This window comes from Stegostoma tigrinum, chromosome 12 (assembly GCF_030684315.1).
Source record: "Stegostoma tigrinum isolate sSteTig4 chromosome 12, sSteTig4.hap1, whole genome shotgun sequence".
NCBI lineage: Eukaryota > Metazoa > Chordata > Chondrichthyes > Orectolobiformes > Stegostomatidae > Stegostoma > Stegostoma tigrinum.
Window position 1 is genome coordinate 17,426,999 of NC_081365.1, and position 22,293 is coordinate 17,449,291.

Here is a 22,293-nt window from a genome sequence, read left to right on the forward strand (position 1 = left end):
AAGTCGCCTCTGTGTTGGAGCCCAAGAGTGGGGGAGATACTAAATGAATATTTCACATCACATTTATTGTGGACAAAGAAACGGAGTCTAGAGAATGCACAGATATAAACTCATGTTTCAAAAACAGTTCACACTACAGAAGAGGAAGTGCAGGAGATCGTCAAGAATATAAAGGTGGATAAATCCCCAGGACCTGATCTAACATATTCCAGAACATTGTGTGAAGTAAGGGAGGAAATTACAAGATCGCTTACAGAACTATTCGCATCGGCTATAACTACAGGTGAGGTGATTGATGACTTTTGTTTAAGAAAGGTTATGAGGAGAAGCCAGGAAACTCTAGGCTTGAAAAGGACTTCGGTTGTGGCTAAATTGTTGAAGGTGATTATAAAAGGTAGGATTTATGGACATTTACAGATGCAAAGACTAATTAGGGATAGTCGGCATGGTTTTGAGAGGGGAAAATCTTGTCTCTCAAACTTGACTGAGTTTTTTTAAGGAAGTTACGGAAAAGATTGATGATGGCAGAGCAGTAGACGTTGTTTATTTGGATTTTAGTAAAACCTTTGACAAGGTTCTGCATGGTAGATTAATCAGTAAAGTTAGGTCACATGGGATTCAGGGTGAGCTTGCCAATTGGACACATAATTGGTTTAAGGGCAGGAGGCAGAGTAATGGTGGAGGGTTGCTTTTTGACTAGAGGACCATGACAGCAGTGTACCACAAGAATCAGTTCTGGGTTCTCTTTTGCTTGTCATTTATATAAGTGATAAGTGACACCAAAATTAGTGGCATAGCAGATTGTGAAGAAGGTTTTCTAAGATTACAAAGGGATTTTGATTAAATGGGTCAATGGCCTGAAAAATGGCAGATGGAATTCAATTTGGATAAATGCAAGGTATTGCATTTTGATACAACCAACAAGCACAGGGCTTCTACAATTCATGGCAGGGCCTTGTGCGTTGTGGACAGATGGACCTGGGTACGTAGGTACACAATTCTTTGAAGTTTGTGTTACAAATAGACAGGGTGGTTAAAATGGTGTTTGGGCACTTTATTTTTCAGTTGTTTTTGTATAGGAGTTGGGAAGTCATATTGAGGTTGTACAGGACAATGGTGAAGCCTCTTCTGGAATACTGTATTCAGTTCTGTATGTCCAGCTACAGGATGGACATTATGAAGCTGGAGAAGGTGGAAAAGCAAATGCTTTACCAGATGATGCCAGGTATAGGAGGTTTTAGTCATAAAGAAAGGCTGGGAAATTATTCACTGGAGCATAGGAGGTTAAGAGGCGACCTGACAGAAGTTTATAAAATAATGATAGGTATAGATAGAGTTAATGGTGGTTGACTTTTCCCTAGGATGGGAGATTTTGAGTCTAGGAGGCACATTTTTTAAGGAGTGAGATTTAAGGGTGGCACATGCATGGAATGAACTTCCAGACGATGTGGTGGATGTGGGCATAATTACAACGTTTAAAAAGATATTTTGATGGATACATGAATAGGAAAGGTTTGGAGGGATATGGGCCAGAAGCAGGCAGGTGGGACTAGTTTAGTTTGGGATTATGTTCAATATGGACTGGTTGGACTGAGGGGTCTGTTTCCATGCTGTTTGACTCTTTGAAGGTTGCATATCCCAAACACTGGGAGCAGACAGCATATTCATTTGGGAGCCTGCAACAATTATTGACAATGCCCAACTGGTCTGTGCATGCAAAACTCACACAGTGCCCAACGTTTGATGAGATTCTGCAGTTAGATAACAAAATTTGCTGGAAAAGTGGGTGTGCAAGGAATCATACCAAGATCCAATTTAGCATAAGTTATGCTTGCAATGTGACGCATTTGCAAGAACTGGAATCTACAATGTATGAATATGTAATTGAGGTTAGGAAAATGTATATGTGCCACTTGCAACTCAACAAATACCTGACAGCCATTCTTGTAAATTGTCCTGATAATTACAAAATTTGGACACTTCACCAAAATGCTTCTTTTTGGTCTTTTATCAGCAGTGTATGAGCTCTGAACTATCAAACAACTACAAATAGAATGTTATGAATTCTTCAGAAAGAAACCAAATACAAAAATAGGAGCTACAATACACAGGACATTGGTAAGACCATTGCTGGAGTGGTATGTACAGTATTGGTCTCCTAATTGAGAATGGATATAAATATGTTAGAATTAGTTCAGAGAAGGTTTAACAAATGAATACCTGTAGTGGCTGGTAAGCATATCCTTTCTGAGAAAGGAGCAAGATCCTGAGCAGGTTTGACAGGGCTGACGTGAGAAAGATGATTCCTCTTGTAGGAGAATTTAAAAACAGGCGTCACAGCTTAAAAATAAGCAGTAACACATTTCTGAAGAAGGGTCCTGACCCAAAACATCAACATTGACCAGAAACTTAATGTCTAAGTACTGTGGTAGCAACAGCAAGTCAGAGCATAGGAATTCTGCAGCAAGTAACTCACCTCCTGATGCCTAAAGTATCTCCACATCTAAAAGGCACTAGTCAGGATGGTGTTAGAACACTTTCCAGTTCCCAGATTGGGTACAGCTCCAACATCACTGAGTTTGGCAAGATTCAGGACAAAGCAGGCCATTTAACTTAATATTTCGACCATCAGCACGCAATGGCAGATGTACCATCAACAAGATGCGTTCAGCAACTGTCCAAGCCTTTTTAAACAGCCCCTTTCAAATTCACAATCCCTACCACCAAGAACAGAAGGTACACTGGCATAGCACCACCTGCAAGTTTCCTTCTAAGCCACAAAACATCTCGACTCAAACACAGGAACTACGTAACTACAACTGTTCCTTCACTGGCACAGGGTCAAATCTTAATCCCTTCCGAACAGCACCTGTAGATGCACATACATTACGTCAACTCCAGTGGTGAAAGAAAGCAGCTCATCAACAACTTCTCAAAGGCAACTAGGCACAGGCAACAACTACTGGCCTTGCCAACAATGCTCGCATACCATGAAAACACATAGCGAGTTTTGAGAAGATTTGTAGCTCAGGTTGAGTTTCTGGATGTGAGTTTGCTCGCTGAGCTGGAAGGTTCATTTTCAGACGTTTCGTCACCATTCTAGGTAACATCATCAGTGAGCCTCCGACGAAGCACTGGTGTTATGTCCCACTTTCTATTTATCTGGTTAGGTTTCCTTGGGTTGGTGATGTCATTTCCTGTTCTTTTTCTCAGGGGATGGTAGATTGGCTCCAAATCAATGTGTTTGTTGATGGGATTCCGGTTGGAATGCTATGCTTCTAGGAATTCTCGTGCATGTCTCTGTTTGGCTTGTCCTAGGATGGAGGTGTTGTCCCAATCAAAGTGGTGTCCTTCCTCATCTGAATGTAAGGATACGAGTGATAGTGGGTCATGTCGTTTTGTGGCTAGTTGATGTTCATGTATCCTGGTGGCCAGCTTCCTGCCAGTTCGTCCAATGTAGTGTTTGTCACAGTTCTTGCAAGGTATTTTGTAGATGACGTTCGTTTTATTTGTTGTCTGTATAGGGTCTTTTAAGTTCATTAGCTAATGTTTTAGTGTGTTGGTGGGTTTATGGGCTACCCTGATGCCAAGAGGTCCGAGTAGTCTGGCAGTCATTTCGGAAATGTCTTTGATGTAGGGGAGAGTGGTTATGGTTTCTGAGCCCGTTTTGTCTGTTTGTTTGGGTTTATTGCTGAGGAATTGGCGGACTGTGTTCATTGAGTACCCATTCTTTTTGAATACGCTGTACAAGTGATTTTCCTCTGCTCTTCATAGTTCCTCTGTGCTGCAGTGTGTGGTGGCTCGTTGGAATAATGTTCTAATGCAGCTTCGTTTGTGGGTGTTGGGATGGTTGCTCCTGTAGTTCAGTATTTGGTCCATACGTGTTGTTTTCCTGTAGAGCCAATCTACCATCCCCTGAGAAAAAGAACAGGAAATGACATCACCAACCCAAGGAAACCTAACCAGATAAATAGAAAGCGGGACTTAACACCAGCGCTTCGTCGGAGGCTCACTGATGACGTTACCTAGAATGGTGACGAAACGTCTGAAAACTAACCTTCCAGCATGAAAACAGATTTTTAAATGTGTTTCATACAAAACATGTCCAATAAAACTAGCTTTAAAAAAAAACAGCATCATGAAGAATCTTCCCTATTAAGAATATCTACTGTTGTGTTATGGCCAAATCTGATTTCTGCCTCCAACTGTCCACACTGAAAAACGCAATTACTTAGCTATTACTGAAACATAACACTTACCACAGGTCTCCACACGGACTAGCTGAAGTTCAATGCTTTTGATGGGTACATCCGAGTTTTCTACCACTAATTCTCCCGTGAGCGGCTGTGTGATGACACAGTTTGTGGAATCGAGGCGGCCACGGATTGCAAATCGAGGTAGCGTAGTCCTCTGGAAAACACATTTTAAAAGTGTGACAAGAAGGTATTAGACATAAAATAGACAAAAACTGACAGCCACGTGGCCAGCAAAACTATGAGGGCTCACTTTCCAAGTGAATGAGCATATAATCACCTAAAACGGTAGAGAAGACATTACAACTGACATCCACACCGGAGCTGGGAAACAGCAGCCTGAGCCAAATATGCCAGGGCTTAGACTAACATACAAAGAAGTGGCTGGGGCACAGCACATCAATTTCACTATTAACTCCACACTAGAGCTACATATCTCACCCCACTTCCTTGCTCTTTCCTCAATTTTTTGAAATTCCAATCACTGAAATTTGTATTTGACTTGGCTTAATTGTCATTTGTGCAGTTTTTGACAATAGTAAGTATGATCCTATACTTTGTCCAAGATGATTGGCTTGCTGGCTGGCAAAAATAATTTTCTATTTAACCAGTTAATTTCTTTTGTAGCTTAGATGTTCTATGAGATGTGAACAATAAATATCTGGAATTAAGGTTCTAATGACGACCATGAATCCATTGTAGGCTATCAGAAAAACCCATCTGATCCACTAATAGCCTTTAGGGAAGGAAGCTGCCATCCTTACCTGGTCTGGCCTACTTGACTCCAGACCCATAAGCAACGTGGATGATTCTTAACGGCTGTCCGCTAGGTAGTTTAGGATGGACAATAAATGCTGGCATAGCCAATGATGACCACATCCTGTGAACGATTTTTTTAAAAATGGAATGCTTTCTCTGCCATATCTCTCATCATAACTATATTGTTTTAACACAGCATCATCCTATTAATCTATATTGCAATTTTTCAGGGTCCCAACATCAATCCTGGAAAAGAATGCGTCACACCTCATCACAACTGTTGCTTTTCATGTTCAAAGCTGTGTAAGCAAAAAACTCATTTTGCAGGCAATTTTTTTTAAAAAATTTGTTCACCTTCTAAATCTCTTTGCTCTTCCATCTTGCAATTTCCACCATTTAAGTTACATTTTCAGTCTCTTTTCCTGCAAACTGCACCCTCTCCCACCAAGAACAGCTCAGACTTGTAGGTATCAAATTATAATTATAATTATCAATTCTCCTAACCTATATTTTCCTGCAGTCAGGTAAGGTATCACCCCTTAATTTGGCAAGGACAAATTCAGAAGTTATAATCTTCCATCTAAACCATTTAGGTATATTCAGAAGAGTCAATTCCAGCACATGCCTCTGAGTAGTTACATATGTATTCTACTACTTACAGCAATGCGGGTAGGGAAAGAGGCATCATTTCAGGCTAAGATTTTTGATTTTTTATTCAAATGCTCTTTACTTAGATATTAATAAGGAAAGAACCATTTGTATACAAAATCCTTGGCATATATGTCACTTTCTAATTGCCTTTCAATTAAAGTTAGAAATGTTTTGCAAACAGTCTGAATGAGCAACCATCATATTTGCTCAAACCCAATTGGTCCATTCTTGACTGTTCAACAATTTTGATTTGTCAGTCTTACACTGACGGTCCTAGCAAAGATGACAAGTGGCATTAGACACCTGCAAAGAGAATTTTTCTTGCTTTAAATCTATTTCAAATGGGTGCAGCCGCATTACTGAATTAATGCCTAACGTAACTTGTCAAATGTGTAAAGAAAACAGCTGTCCAATGACTCAATTAATGAACAAAATCCAACATATTCGAGTGTTATGTAAAACAGGAAGATGCCAGGTTCAAGTCACCACCTCTGCATAGTTAGTTGGAGACATGATAGGAAAATGAAAATAAAAAGTTTTCACGTGCCTGTCCCTATCTAAAAATCCACACTGGGCATTGAAAGGACTGAGCACCGGCTAGGACGTCCTTCATGTTTGAATAGTACATCAACAATACTATTTTGATTCACAAACAAACAATAGTCTCTTAGATGCTGCATCAGAGAATGGTCAGTGCCTGTGGAATTACAATCCCAAAATGTCAGAAGAATAGGATGAGAAATTGAAGGAGAAAAAAAACAAACATTTGGAGGAGAAATTTTAAAAAGCAAGGTTGAGTTGGTTCACCCTTGATATCACAGACCAGTGATGGCAGAGAGTGGGAAGAGAAGCTAGTGACCATCCTTGGTTTCTACAGATCATGATATCACTTCCTCACACAAGCTGTAGTTAAGAAACAAACTTCAGACTGTATTGTACAGACAAGTTCTCCCAGCTATACACTGTGCCCATTGAAAAGATAACTATCAGTACAATGCAGCTTTTGTTGTCAATGCTAAAACATGTTCAACTACAATGAAGCACGTCATACAATCACAATCCCTGCAAAGACCCTCCAAAATATCCTCCGCCTTGCAACAATGGCTTAAACAGCATTAAGATCTGAGGAGTACCATTTGTGCTGGTGCTGTGCTTTCTTAGTTACTTCCTGTTATTAATAATTTTTCTTTAATTTACATCTTGTTGCTGATTTACCTTGACCTCACCAAGAGGCATGTCTCCTACTGTAATATAATTACACAGGTGCTGATAACCATTCAAAGTTCACTCATGTAGCAACTTTATGTTTAAAATCAGGGAATACTGACAAGATGTTCTGATGTTATGCATACACTTACAAAAAATTCTGAACACATTTCATTTCCCAAAGGATAATTTAAGATTGTCTATTTTGCATCTACTGGGGACTGCAACATTTTGGGGTTACAGGCACATAACCAATATCAACATACTTTCAACTGAAAGATGCACAACAGGACCGGCATTTCATTCTTCTACCTAAATACTCTTAGACCTCTATGCAATAAGTATAGGAAGCTTTTGGCTGTGAAATTATTGAAGGTGGGAAGGAAACTGTGGAAAACATTTTTTAAGAAGTTTTAGCTTTAGCTAAGCAAATTTAACAGTCAAGTAAATTAATGTATTTAATACTTATTTTAATTTATGCAATTTAATGCAAAAAGACAGGAAGAATATCATTCAAACATTCATCAACAGACAAAATAACTTCCTTCTCTATGAAATGATTCCGCATTTTACCACATGGACTTTTTCTTGGGAGAACTTTGCGTGATTTCAGCTGCTAACTATAATGGAGCATGTTTGAACTGAGTGTATGACAACGCCAGGTGGTAGCAGTGGCAATGTTGCTGGACTTGTAAACCAGTGGGTCAGACTAATGGTCCAAAGATATACCGCTAACCCAACACGACAGCTGGTGGTATTTTCACATCGGAAGGGTGAAGTAGCACGGGATTAGGATCTAAGTAAGTACTGTTAAAATAAAGATAGTAATTTCAAAACAAACATCATCAGATCTCAATTTTAAATAATTTGTCTGAAATAATAAAAACAAACAGTGAGTATGGAAGCTAAATTTATTATGAAGAGTCATCTGGTTCATAAGTGTGCTTTAGTAGGGCAAGTTTCTAACCTTTTGCCAGCCTGATAGAAGTTGAGACCCGTAATGTTAATGGCCGATTTTTAACAACCCTCTGAAATAGTTCACCAAGGCATACTGTCATTCAAGCTACTATAGAAAAATTGAGCAGTAATGAACAATGGACACATGACCAGACATCAGATTTGGCAACAAAAAGTGCATCTCTTGTAAAGTGAATCATGTATTAAGATGAAATTCTGAATATGTACCACAAAATAAAGGGACTTAGCACTGAAGTTTGTGGAACTCCTTTGGAAACCAGCCTTCTAGTCAAAGATACGTTGGGTCTAGGAACATAGGACTTGGAAGCAAGAATACACAACCTGTCTGCTCCATCATTCAACAATATTGTGACTGATCTAACTGTGGTCTGAATAAATTCAATGACCATACCTTCATACTTTTGGGGAGCAGAATTACACAGACTAATAATCCTGACGAACAGTTCTCAATTCCACCTGAAAAGGGAAGGCCCTTTATTCTTAAACAGCAGATCCTTATTTAACTTATTTTACAAGAGGAAACATCATACTGGTACCCACCCCACAAAGTTGTCTCAGGACCTTGCACGTGAGGTAAGATCACCTCATTCTTCTAAAAATCCACTAGGTATATAACGAGTCAATGAATCTTCTCAGAAATTATTTTAATGCAATTATATGTTTTCATTTAGAAAAGATATAATTGCAAAGTGTTAGAGAAGTTCAATAGGTCTTATTAATTCTCTCTCCAGAGATGCTAAGTACAAAATGACTCAAAACATTACCTGAATTGCTCTCTCCATAGGTGTTGCCATTCCTTCTCCATCACAGTTTTTATTTCAGACCTTTGGCATGTACAGTATTTTGATTTTAAAACTTCTTTCATAGGATATGGGTGTTTCTGGCAAGGCTAGCATTTATTGCCCATCTGTTGTTGATCTTTAACTTACTAGCTTGCTTGCCATATCAGAGGGGAATTAAAATGGTGTGTGTCTGGAATCACATATACAACAGAGCAAGTAAACATGGCAGTTTGCTTTCCTGAAAGACACCATTAAACTAGATGGCTGTTTATGAAAAATCAATCGTTTCATGGTTACTATTACTGAAACTAGCTTTCAACTCCAGATTAATTAATTATAACTGAACTTACATTTGGCTAGCTGCTCTGGTAGGTTTTGCATCAATATCTCAAGATCTGAACCTGGGCCTCTACTTTATCAATCCAGGATATTACCACTACCCCATTATTTTGAAAAAAAGAGCCCAAAACTGGGCACACTATTGAGATGTGGTCACACTAAAGTCCTAAATAGCTATAGTAAAATTCCTCTACCGTTACAGTCCAAGTCGTTGCAATAAATAAGGGCTACCTTTTTCTTCTAGCTAATAAGATAATCTTGATACAAACTGGTCTCTTGGCCTGGGATCCCATAAGTTCTTACTTTTCTAACAGTCTACCTATCAGATCTTGTCCAGAGGCCTTGTTAAAATCCGTGCATGTTCTCACTGTTTGAAGGAGTATAATGTGTACCATTCACAAGGTGCCCTGCAATAGCATGTTCACCACCCACAAACAACTGGAAGGTCAAGGGCAGAAGATGTCAAGACATCAACACTAGTTACAAGTTCCCCTTTAGGTCACACAATCTTGACTTGGAATTATAATCACCATTCCCTCACTGTTGTTGGGTCAAATCTTTGAACTCTTCGTCATGTACCTATACTTCACCGACTGCAGCAATTCAAGAAGGTGGTTGACTTTTTTTTTCCTCTATTCATTTGTGGGATATGAGTCGCTGGCCTGCTAGCATTTCTCACCCATCCCTAGGTGGCGGTGAGTTGCTTTCTTGAACTGCTGTAGTCCTCCTGCTGTGGGTTAACCCACAATGCTGTTAAGTAGGGAATTCCATTGACTATTAAAGGATGAGTAATAAATGTTGGTGTTGCCTACATCCTACGAAATACAAGTTAAAAAATGCTACACTCATCGACCTTCCTTGTTACTGCCTCAAAGAGCTTCATAAAATTAGTTAGACATAACTTCCTTTCACAAATCCATCCTGAGAGCACTTGATTAAATCAGCGCCTTTCTAAATGAATTCATACCTCCCCCACAGATTATTTTCTAAATGACAATTTATATTCTCCTTCGGATTTTTCCCCAATAATTTGCCCATCACAGAATTGTTTGTCCTATTTTATGTCAACAGAAGCAAAGTACTCATTAAGAGACACTTTCCCACAATCTAATCAACCGTATTCTTTGGGAGAAAAACACACTGAGTCCAGTGACCCTGGGCTTTTCCAGACATTCTAGATAATTCCTCATTCAGTACAAAGGCAAAACTATGAAGATACAGACTCAGACTTGTTCAATTTTGCAAGCCATCACTTGCCCACTTTTAACAATTCATCCCCTGATTTTACTTTTATTTAAAGCCATTGTTTTGCTTAGATTGCTGTTGACTACTGTTCTTTTCACTGCAAATCTAGAAAAAGGATCCTTCGTATGATTTCTACCTGGCTTTCGATGATCATTTCCACACAGAGGTTTATTTGTGTATTATCTAGAAGACGCACTGCAGAAATTCACTAAGGATGCTAGACAATAACTTCCTAACACAATCATTGCCATCTGGAAGAACAATGTACCTATACCTCACAGACTGCAGCAATTCAAGAAGGTGGTTGACTTTTTTTCCCCTCTTCATTTATGGGATATAAGTGTCGCTGGCCTGCTAGCATTTCTCACCCATCCCTAGGTGGCGGTGAGCTGCTTTCTTGAACCACTGCAGTCCTCCTGCTGTGGGTTAGATACCTAAACACCACTGCCTGGAAGATCCACTTCAAACCACTCAACATCCTGACTGCTCCTCCAGTGTTCAGAGATGATGGGAACTGCAGATGCTGGAGAATCCAAGATAACAAAGTGTGGAGCTGGACGAACACAGCAGGCCCAACAGCATCTTAACAGCACAGCTCTCTGATGAAGGGTCTAGGCCTGAAATGTCAGCTTTTGTGCTCCTAAAATGCTGCTTGGCCTGCTGTGTTCATCCAGCTTCACACTTTGTTATCTTGGATGCTCAGTCTGTCTAACAGAACTGTGGGGTCGGGGGTTGGGGGGGGGGGGGGGGGGGGAGCACCAAATGGACTGCAGCAGTGCAAGACAACAGCTCACCACCACCTCAAGGGTAACTTGGGATAGGAAATAAATTTTGACCCAGCCACCAATGCTCATGTCTCACCAGCATGGAGTGGCTAAGTATCAGTCTAAGCAAACAGAATGCAATTCATCATCTAGAAGAAATAAAGCTGAAGAAATAAAGTCATTTTACTCCAAGAAAAGTTCTTTGAAAGGTAATGATTTTTAAATATTTTTAACTCCAGACTTTCACTGTAACACTATGAACATAAATCTGGATATCTGGGATGAAGTCCAAACCAACCATATGCTCTAGCTGGTGAGCTCTCATCATCACAACCTAGCTTTTTACATAAAATCTTGGGAACAGACAATAAAAGTAAAAATCAGTATAAATCACAAAGTACAAAGTACATCGATTGCAATCTTTAGTCTACGAGCTATTTGTTCACTTGGCTTAGTTGTTCACATTCTCATATCTGGATCAAAAGGTTTCTGATGCAAAATCTATTCCAAGCTCAGCTGATGCTCCATTTTAGTATGAATAAGTGACTACTTGCCAGAGATGTCAGAATGTGATGAGCTGTTAAACAGAAGTCCCGTTTACCTCATTGTTGAAGAGGGGCAAGGAGCTTCTCTCGCTATCACATTGGAAAATGCTCAGCCAATGTTACATTTGCACTAAAGTAGTGATTCTAGCTCATGCTGATCAGATGTGAGCTGAAAGACACACAGCAAGATTTGCACTTGTCTGTATGCCAATCAACTCAATGAGAACTAGCAAAATCTGAATAAACTGTGCTCTGTTTGTGAAAAAAAATTCAAGTCAAATCTGACTGTATCCTTCATGGCCAGTTACCTGACAACTGGTTAGAAAATTGCACGGAAAAAAAGTCCAGCAATACCAAAAACTGATTTTGACAGGAAGGTTTATTTTTTAAAATAGAAATCATTTTCAAATCCAAATCAGAGATAAATAAAAGATTACTGTACATACAGAAACAAAAATTGTTGGAAAAAATATCAACAGTACAGAACTGGCTCAAAGGTAGAAGACAGAATGGTGGCAGAGGGTTGCTTTTCAAACTGGAGGTCTGTGACCAATGTGTCAGAAGAATCTGTGCTGGGTTCTCTGCTTTGTGTTAATTACATCAATGATTTGAATGTGAATGTACGGTATGGTTAGTAAGTTTACAGACGACACCAAAATTGGAGGTGTAGTAGACAGTGAAGAAGGTTGCCTCAGAGTACAACGGGATCTTGATCAGATGGGGCAGTGAGCCGAGAAGTTGTAAATGGAGTTTAATTTAGATTAAATGTGAGGTGCTGCATTTTGGAAAGGCAAAAAGAGGGGGCAGGACTTATCCACTTAATGATAGGATCATGGAGTGTTACAGAACAGGCAGACCTCGGACTGCAGATTCACAGTTCCTTGCAAGTGGAGTTACAGATAGATAGGATAGTGAAGGCGGTGTTCAGAATGCTTGCCTTTATTGGTCAGTGCATTGAATATAGGAGCTGTACAGGACATTGGATGGGCCACTTTTGGAGTGCTGTGCGCAATTCTGGTCTCCTTGCCTAAGGAAAGATGTTATGAAACTTGAAAGGATTTGGAAAAGATTTACAAGGGTATTGCCAGGGCTGGAGCTAAAGGTAGAGGCTGAACAGACCGGGGCTATTTTCCCTGGAGCATCAGAACTGATGGGCGGCTTAGAGAGGTTCATAAAATCATTAGCGGCAGGGATAGGGTAAATAGACAAGGTTTTTACTCGAGGGTGAAGGAGTGCAAAATTAGACTGCATAGGTTTATGGTGACGAGGAAAGATTTTAAAAGGGACCTAAGGGGCAACTTTTTCCACACAGAAGGTAGCGCAAGTACAGAATGAGCTGCCAGAGAAAGTGATGGAGGCTGGTACAATTACATTTAAAAGGCATCTGGATTAGTATATGAATAGGAAGGGTTTCAAGGGGTATGGGCCAAATGCTGGCAAATGGGACTAGAGATTAATTTAGGATATCTGGTCAGCATGGATGAGTTGGGCCAAAGGGTCTGTTTCCATGCTATAAATCTGTATGGCTCTGTGACTCTAGATCTGGAAGCATCAATGGACAGAAAGTGAAATGAACATTTTGGGTCCAGTGACCCTTCTTCAGAAGAATTTCTGTGTTTCTGTTTTCCAGCTTCCTTAGTTCCTGGTGTTTTTCGCTGCACATACATTTCAATCAAAGCCAAGCATGTCTGCACACACTGCTTTCTTGTTATTACTACTTAGTGGAGTGAGTACTCAGGACAGAGTAACTAAATTAGTACTTCCTCTGCAGTATTTGCGGGGGCGGGCGGGGTGTTACCCACTGACAATCACAGCTCCGAACAAACATGGAACCAGATCAAGTTTACCGTTACTGCACATTACACACAACCTTTTGGTGAACAAACAATATTTGCATTCAGTGCAAGTAAAAGGTAAGAACTCATAGCAAACACAGTGCAGCAACTTTCAAATAATTATTCCATTTCACTTTCGTCAGCTTATCAACAAGATTCATACTGCACAGATGGTGAGTGCACCAGATTTGGCCTGTGGACAAGAAATGATAAGTCAGGCAAAAACAGCTACTAAACCGAAATTAGACATCCTGTGCATTACACAATCCACATATTGCGCTACAACTAAACACTATGGGGATTAAGGTAAACAACGTCGAGCATATATGCAGACAATACATAATATATTTGACAAGATCACAATATTGCATACAAATAATGTGACGTACTCGTATGTTGCATAACCTGCCAGAACCTAAACCAATGCAGCTCATTCGGCTGTGGAACAATACCTCTAAATTTGAAGATTAGGAGTTAAAACACAACTCTTGGGCAGGAATAATTTCAGCTGACTCGCTAATGCAATACAAAGGGAGTTTTGTTTTGTTGGAGGTATTCCCTTTTTTGGCCATAACATTAAAATCCATAGCCTCACCCAGGTGGGCACAAAAGATTCAATTTCATTAATTGGGAGTTATCTCTGACAAATATTTGATCTTTAGACAACATCTTAACAAATAGATTATCTGGCTGAAAACACTTTGCTGCATGTGGCAGCTTGTGCACAAATTAATGCCATGTTTCCTGCATAACAACAGGATTATACTTCAAACATACTTGATTGGTTGCAACAGAGATAATGGGAACTGCAGATGCTGGAGAATCCAAGATAATAAAATGTGAGGCTGGATGAACACAGCAGGCCCAGCAGCATCTCAGGAGATGCTGCTGGGCCTGCTGTGTTCATCCAGCCTCACATTTTATTACCTTGATTGGTTGCAAAATGCTTTTGGAATATTCTGCAGTTGTGAAATGTGTATATAAACACAAATCTTCCTTTACTAAAATAAAATTAATTATTTAAGCCCCTTCAGTCACCGTGGCCACATAGATGACATATAAAGAATGAATACGCTATCAAGTAGTTGCTGTCGTCATGTTTCTTTCAAGAACGTCCGCACAAAAAAAAAATAATCAGGGGCAAAAACTCAGCAGGGGCACAGCTTCTTTATAGGGACTGACCCATGACATCATCTTTCAAGGGGTCCATATATGCCAAAGATGCATAAAATCTGCCTACACTGAATCAATCATAATATTTCTGCATTGGTCAATACAGCCTCCATTGAACTCTGATTGAGAAATGTCAAAGAAGCAGTTACAAAACAAATAAAATGACCAGGAAGTTTTGATGGCATATAATGTAGGAAAATGTGAAGTTATGCTTTTTGGCCAGAAGAATAGAAGACAGATGCATATAAATGGGGAAGGAATACTAAAAGCTGCAGTAATTTCTTGGGACTTCTCACACATGAATCACAAAAAGCTAGCATCTACATTCGTCAGGTAATAAGGAAGACAAATCGATCTCTGGCCATTATTTCAAAGGGAATGATGCATAAAAATAGGGAAATCTTGAAGAGGCAGCACTCTGGTCAGAATACAGCTGGAATACTGTGAACAGTTTTAGTCCCCTTATCCAAAAAAGACGTATTGGTATTAGAGACAGTCCAAAGAAGTTTCACAATGCTGATCCCAGGTTTGGTGGGGTTTTTTATGGAGAAGAAGTTGAATAGGTTGGGCCTGCACTCATTGGAACTTTAAACGAAAGAATGATGGCCGTACTAAAATATAAGATTTTTAGGTGATAATGGCAGGGTAGATGCTGAGAGGATTTTTCCATTTATGGGAGACTCTCAGAGGAAAGGGCCACCCATTTAAAGAGAGATGAGAAGGAATTTTGGCTCTCAGAGGTTAAAGAACCTGTGGAATTCTCTGCCACAAAGGGCTGTAGACGCTAGTTCATTAAGTATGCTCAATACTGAGACAGACATATTTTTAATCACTAAGGGAATCAAGGATTATGGGGGAAAGAGCAGGAAAGTGGAAGGAGAATTATCAGATGAACCATGATTGCACAGAATCACATTGCAGACTCGGTGGGCTGAATGGTTAACTTCTGCTCTTATGTTTTATGGGTTTTCGCCTCGCAGATGATCATGGGATACAGTCACTTGGAACCTAATACTCAGTCACTAGTTTAGTCTTGGGTCATTGCAACACAAACAGCACGTTCCTTGACTTGGGACACCTTGGAACATTTATACTGTGGAAAGAATATTTCATGGCTGCCTTACATGGATTGACCTTTGGGTGAGTCTAAAACAACATACTCAAATAACAAAAATCAAATGCACAGTGACTCAGTTCACCAACCCAACAAAGCAGCCCTGTTGTTTTACACAGGAGAACCTGGTTGGAAGCATTTTGAGTAATGGCCACATTTGCCAGCGATCTAAATGAATATTACAGATGGGATCGAGTGTGCTTGGATGATAGAAAACACCATACGATTTTCTAATACTACAAACTGGAAAGGAAAACTAAGACATGAAATTAAAGAGCTACATTTAAATAGCATCCTATTCTGTCAATCAAAATGACATGGCCCATATACTGCACTGAAGAATGTGCGCTCCGGTCATGGATTGGAATTAGATTCCTTGCCCATTTGACTCAGAAGCAAGGGAGGCAAACTAAGTTAAGCAGATAACGGAATCTGAACCAAAATGACTGTAAATAGAAATTGGTCCAAAAATGTCACATGTTGATTGTTACAAGAATTCATATCAGGTATTGCAAGATAAATGAACATTTTTGTTCCACTGTGGGCTATAACCTCTACTGAAAGTGTTGCAGGATCAAATCAGCTGTTTATGACCCTGACTGCAAGACTCTGAAAGTTACTGTACAAAGACAGCATTGACTTCTTTCCAGGTTTGAATCCAACGTATCACCATCTAACTCAGATGAAATTATTTCCACCAACATTCGTATTTTGAGATTACTCAGTGTTATGACACCACAGAACAGGCCTGTGAAGTCAACACAGGAGTATCTGTTAATTTTCATTCTGACAGCTTTGAACCACCTGGGAAATCAAAGCAAACATTCATTCTGCGGTCTACACATCATAATAAATACAAAATCTCTATCCTCGAGGTGATACACAAGAACTGCGGCTTGTCCAGGAAAGAAAACAGGTTTTTCGACACCCGCCAGTTCATGAAGATGTCAAATTACCTTCAAAAAGATCATCTTCTAGTCATGACAGGAATCTGACACAGCAGAGAACATCCTTCAATCATTTGAGGTGATTAAATGCCAAGCTGAGAGAATGATCTTGTCACTAGACACTAGATCCCATCTCAATAAAGTCAACAGAAATGAGCCTTTGATAATAAAATGTGAGGCTGGATGAACACAGCAGGCCAAGCAGCATCTCAGGAGCACAAAAGCTGACGTTTCGGGCCTAGACCCTTCATCAGAGAGGGGGATGGGGGGAGGGAACTGGAATAAATAGGGAGAGAGGGGGAGGCGGACCGAAGATGGAGAGTAAAGAAGATAGGTGGAGAAGGTGTGGGTGGGGAGGTAGGGAGGGGATAGGTCAGTCCAGGGAAGACGGACAGGTCAAGCAGGTGGGATGAGGTTAGTAGGTAGCTGGGGGTGCGGCTTGGGGTGGGAGGAAGGGATGGGTGAGAGGAAGAACCGGTTAGGGAGGCAGAGACAGGTTGGACTGGTTTTGGGATGCAGTGGGTGCCCACTGCATCCCAAAACCAGTCCAACCTGTCTCTGCCTCCCTAACCGGTTCTTCCTCTCACCCATCCCTTCCTCCCACCCCAAGCCGCACCCCCAGCTACCTACTAACCTCATCCCACCTCCTTGACCTGTCCGTCTTCCCTGGACTGACCTATCCCCTCCCTACCTCCCCACCCACACCTTCTCCACCTATCTTCTTTACTCTCCATCTTCGGTCCGCCTCCCCCTCTCTCCCTATTTATTCCAGTTCCCTCCCCCCATCCCCCTCTCTGATGAAGGGTCTAGGCCCGAAACGTCAGCTTTTGTGCTCCTGAGATGCTGCTTGGCCTGCTGTGTTCATCCAGCCTCACATTTTATTATCTTGGAATCTCCAGCATCTGCAGTTCCCATTATCTCAGAAATGAGCCTTTGTTTTTTTCCGAAGTCAAACATTTTTTAAGACCAAATGCATTTTCTCTGTGGTCTCTCCTACAAATGTTCTAGATCCAAATTCTGTGTCTGTACCCTTGTTGATTCATGTACAAGATTAGCTACAGATTATTCCCATTTCCTTGATTGCTAACAAGACAGTGACACATCCAAGCACAGCTTTCATCAGTTGTGGTACTCACATCTTTGATGTTTTGTAGAGAATCAGGGGTGATGTTAAAATCCACAGGGCTGGGGGTTAGCCTCCCCTTTTGAGGCTTTAAAAGAAAATAATTAACATTTTAAAAAACAAGAGACTCATAGAAATGCAGAGTTTGTAAAGAAGCAATTCAGTACATTACATATGCACCAGTCAACAAGTAGCTACCCAACACAATCCTACTTTCCAGCACCCGATTCTTGGTCTTGTAGACTACAGCACTACCAACTGCTTTTTAAATGTTGAGGTTTTTTTTCCTATGACTTAGCTACAAAAACCAAATATTCATTATACATTTCTTATCACATTATCTAATTATTCAGCCATCTTCAGGAATCCGAGGACTTGCACTTCAAACTTCATTGCTCCTCGTTTCTGTAGCCTATTATTGTAATATAAATATTTCACAACAGGGAATACAGATGGAATTTTACATAAATACTAGGAAGTCGTAAGGTCCCAAACATATGCTGATTTCGGGCAGCATGTTAAGGAAGCTTTTGTTGTGTGGTCTATTTGTTCACTTCTCAACATGCTCTCCTAACAGGTAAGGCTCCACACCTGGAGTGCACACTGAGCATACTGGGCACATAAGATATTCTTCCTCGTTTGGTGACCCCAAGAATGTTCATGGGCAATCACTAATTAATCTTCCTTTGGAGCACATTGACTATACATTACCTAGATAACAAGCAATTGCCTGCCCATTTGGAACTCAGCTGGGCCCATTATAAAACAGATCCTAGGGGGCTCTTATGATGCAATGGTAATGTCCCTACCTCTGTGCTAGGAGGCTTGGGTTCAAATCCCACCTGCATCACTGAGCAGCATAAAATACTTAAAGCAGACCCAATAGTTCACATTGTCCTTAATAGGCTTTGCATGTGAACTTCTAATTGGCTACACAGGTGATTACTAGATGATAGTTAAAAGCAAAAACAGGTCACGATGATTTGGCGGTGGGACATTTGAGAGAGATAAACACTTTTGGTACATAAAAAAAAATAAGCAGACGCAATAAAGGGGGTCTTGAGCCACAGTGGTAATGTTCCAACATCTGAGCCAGGAAGACCAAGTTCAAGTCCCAACTGCTCTAGAGGTATGTCAGAACATCCCTCAATAGGTTGAATGGAGAAATAAGTTAAATAAAAAGAAAGAAAAATCATGTGAATACTGGAGCTCCTGTGCCAAAGTGGTAGTGTCCCTACCCTGGAGTTGGTGGCCCAGGTTCAAGTCCCACCTACTCCTGAGGAATGCAATGCCATCCAATGAGAAGGTTGGTCAGACGAGGTGAGCCAGGAAGCCTTAGTTTGAGTCCCACCTGTCCTAGAAGTGCTTCATAACAAACCTAAACAGGTTGCTTAAAAAGATCTATAAAGCTCATCCAGGAGAAGCTGACAGCATAGTGGCATTATTGCCAGGCTAGTAATCTAGTGATGAATGTAATGTTCTGCAAACTTGGTTGCAAATCCTGCTATTAAGAATGGCAAAACTTGAGCTCAATTAAAACATATAAAGCAGACCCAGGGGCACTGGGCCAGATGGCCTAGGTTCAAGTCCCACCTACTCCAGAATAGTAACATTATTCATGACATCTCTGGACATGTTGTTTAAAATATCTAAAAAATCTGAAATTTAAAGCTAGTGTCAGTGATGTTAACATGTTTAAAAAATATAAATAAGGCAGACCCAGGGATGAACTTGCAGAACTGTCTGTCCCAAGTTGGGACTAGCCGATGTATGCCCCAAGTATTGGGTCTATTTTGATGTTCAACAATAAACGATATTCATTTCCAGTCATAGATAACAAGGTGTAGAGCTGGATGAACACAGCAGGCCAAACAGCATCATAGGAGCAGGAAGGCTGATGTTTCGGGACTAGACCCTTCATATTTCCATTCAGGTTTTCCGAGTTATTACAATGTAGACCACAGTCTGTCAATTTTAATATCTAAACAGGCTCATAACAAATACACTCAACTGCTCTTGCTTAATTTTTATACTTTTGAAATTTTCAGTCATATCATTTTCGCACATTATTCATTCAAAATCAGCTGTTTCCCTGTAGAGGCCTAGCTTTAACTTTTGAGCATCAATTTCTCACTCAGGTTTGTTACACTGCTTTCTTCCCATTTTCCACTTATACCACAGACAATAATTATCTTTGTCCTTCACATATCCAACTGCTGGCTTCAACATTTAAGTCAACAATGACTTCCAATGAGCCCTCAGGTGATTAACTGAAGGTCAGAAATAAAAAAAACTTATCTTTGAAATCTTGTCTTCAAAAAGCTTGTCTACACTTACCAACGAATGCACAATGAACTCGCAACTCTTGGTCAAGTCTTTGGCAAGCAATGGCCGACGCACATCACAACGGAGGGTGTACTGGAAAAGGGCAAAATGGTCAATGACGGAGCATTGTAATTAAAATATACTTCAGATCAAGTACAGTCAAGCTTGGATAAGTAGTTTTACAGGAATTCATCCGTACAGAACAACGATACGTTAGACTACAGAAACTTATTTGCCATAGCTTGACCCCAAATGACAGAGAGAATACCAAATCATTACTGATTATCAACAATCAGAAAACTGAAATATAGGTTTCATCACTTGGTGCTGACCTTCGATTTTGGATAATTAACCTTATAACCTAGCTGTAATGTTCATCTCAGGTGTGAGTCACCTACACCAAACATCCATATTATTCATGATCGTTAAATGTCCACTTTAGTCAAGATATAATAAATCAAGCATTTCACCTAAAGCACAGTGATAACTTCAAAATGTTTTCTCAAATTAACTTACATTGTTTTAAGTTGACTTTTCTGTACAACAATGTAAGGTAACTTCACTGCAAGATGAAGGCAATGGGAACCAGAGGAGACAAATATAAACAAAGCAAAACTCAAACATCAAGTAACACAGCAGAATACAGATAGACTGGAGAGCTGGGCAGATAAATGGCAGATGGAGTTCAATCCGGGCAATTGCGAGGTGATGCATTTTGGAAGATCAAATTCAAGGGTGAACTATACAGTAAATGGAAAAGTCCTAGGGGAAATTGATAAACAGAGAGATCCTGGTGTTCAGGTCCATTGTTCCCTGAAGGTGACAGCACAGGTCAAAGGGTGGTCAAGAAGGCATATGGCATGCTTTCCTTCATTGGGCGGGGTATTGAGTACAAGAGTTGGCAGGTCATGTTGCAGTTGTATAGCACTTTGGTTCGGCCACATTTGGAGTACTGTGTACAGTTCTGGTTGCCACATTACCAAAAGGATGTGGATGCTTTGGAGAGGGTGCAGAGGAAGTTCACCAGGATGTTGCCTGGTATGGAGGGTGCTAGCTATGAAGAAAGGTTGAGTAGATTAGGATTATTTTCATTAGAAAGACAGAGATTGAGGGGGGGACCTGATTGAGGTCTGCAAAATCATGAGGGGTATAGACAGGGTGAATGGCAAGAAGCTTTTTCCCCCCAGAGTGGGGGACTCAATTACTAGGGGTCATGAGTTCAAAGTGAGAGGAGGAAAGTTTAAGGGGGATATACGTGGAAAGTTCTTTACACAGAGGGTGGTGGGTGCCTGGAACGCGTTGCCAGCGGAGGTGGTAGACGGAGACACGTTAGCATCTTTTAAGATGTATCTGAACAGGTACATGGATGGGCAGGGAGCAAATGGACACAGACCCTTAGAAAATAGATGACAGGTTCAACAGAGGATCTCGATCGGCGCAGGCTTGGAGGGCTGAAGGGCCTGTTCCTGTGCTGTAATCTTCTTTGTAACACAGCTTTGAAAACAATAACCATATTTCATTCCAAATTGAGACACTATTAAAAGATTTGGGAATAAAAACAGGGCACTATCACAGTTTGTTAAAATAAAAACAGCAGTGTTGCTGCAGCACTTAGCTCCAGCTGGCATAAATGTAGTAAATAATACAAGCTCCATAAAGTTTCATGTAACATTGAGGCCTCAATGTGAATTATAATGACCGAAACAAGTGACAGCGCATGTTTGTTAATGTTAATGATCTATTCCTGCTCCTATTTCATATATTTGTACAGATAAATTGCTTGACAAGAGAGTCAAAAGGTATGATGGAAGACATGAAAGTAGGATTGACACAACTAGCAGATCAACTATGATCTTATTAATTGCTAGAACAGGCTAAATAAACCAAATGGTCTGTGTATTCCTGATTTAAATGTGTAAGTTTAGATCCACAAATTTCAGAACTACACGAAAAACACACATTTCAAATCTGGTGAGCCAACCCACCTTGCTTTTAGTGAATGAGAGGAATAATTTATTTCCAATGATTAAAAAGACAAAAACTTCATGCTGCAATTAGAATTGTAAACTAGAAGCAAAGCACACTTTGGATTATACAGCTCAAGAGGCCCATACATTGTGTACACCATTGTACTTCAGACCAGATGTAAAAAGTATCTACATACAGTTAGTTCCCCACGTCAAACACAACAAGTGGTTCCTCAATTGAATCACATGTTGGAATCAACTACTTTCTCTCCCTCTCTCACAGTGGA

General features: G+C 40.3%; 1 protein-coding gene across 2 annotated transcripts in view; it reads right to left on the reverse strand.

The window, feature by feature from the left end:
- Positions 1–22,293, reverse strand: part of vps26c (VPS26 endosomal protein sorting factor C) — a 62,580-nt gene that overhangs the window by 10,493 nt on the left and 29,794 nt on the right. For both annotated transcript variants that reach the window (XM_059650153.1, XM_059650151.1), the window contains 3 exons: positions 20,052–20,132; positions 17,728–17,802; positions 4,260–4,410 (listed from right to left, as the gene is read on the reverse strand). In XM_059650153.1, the coding sequence (XP_059506136.1) occupies positions 4,260–4,410; positions 17,728–17,802; positions 20,052–20,132 (307 nt within the window). The remainder of the gene's footprint in view (positions 1–4,259; positions 4,411–17,727; positions 17,803–20,051; positions 20,133–22,293) is intronic.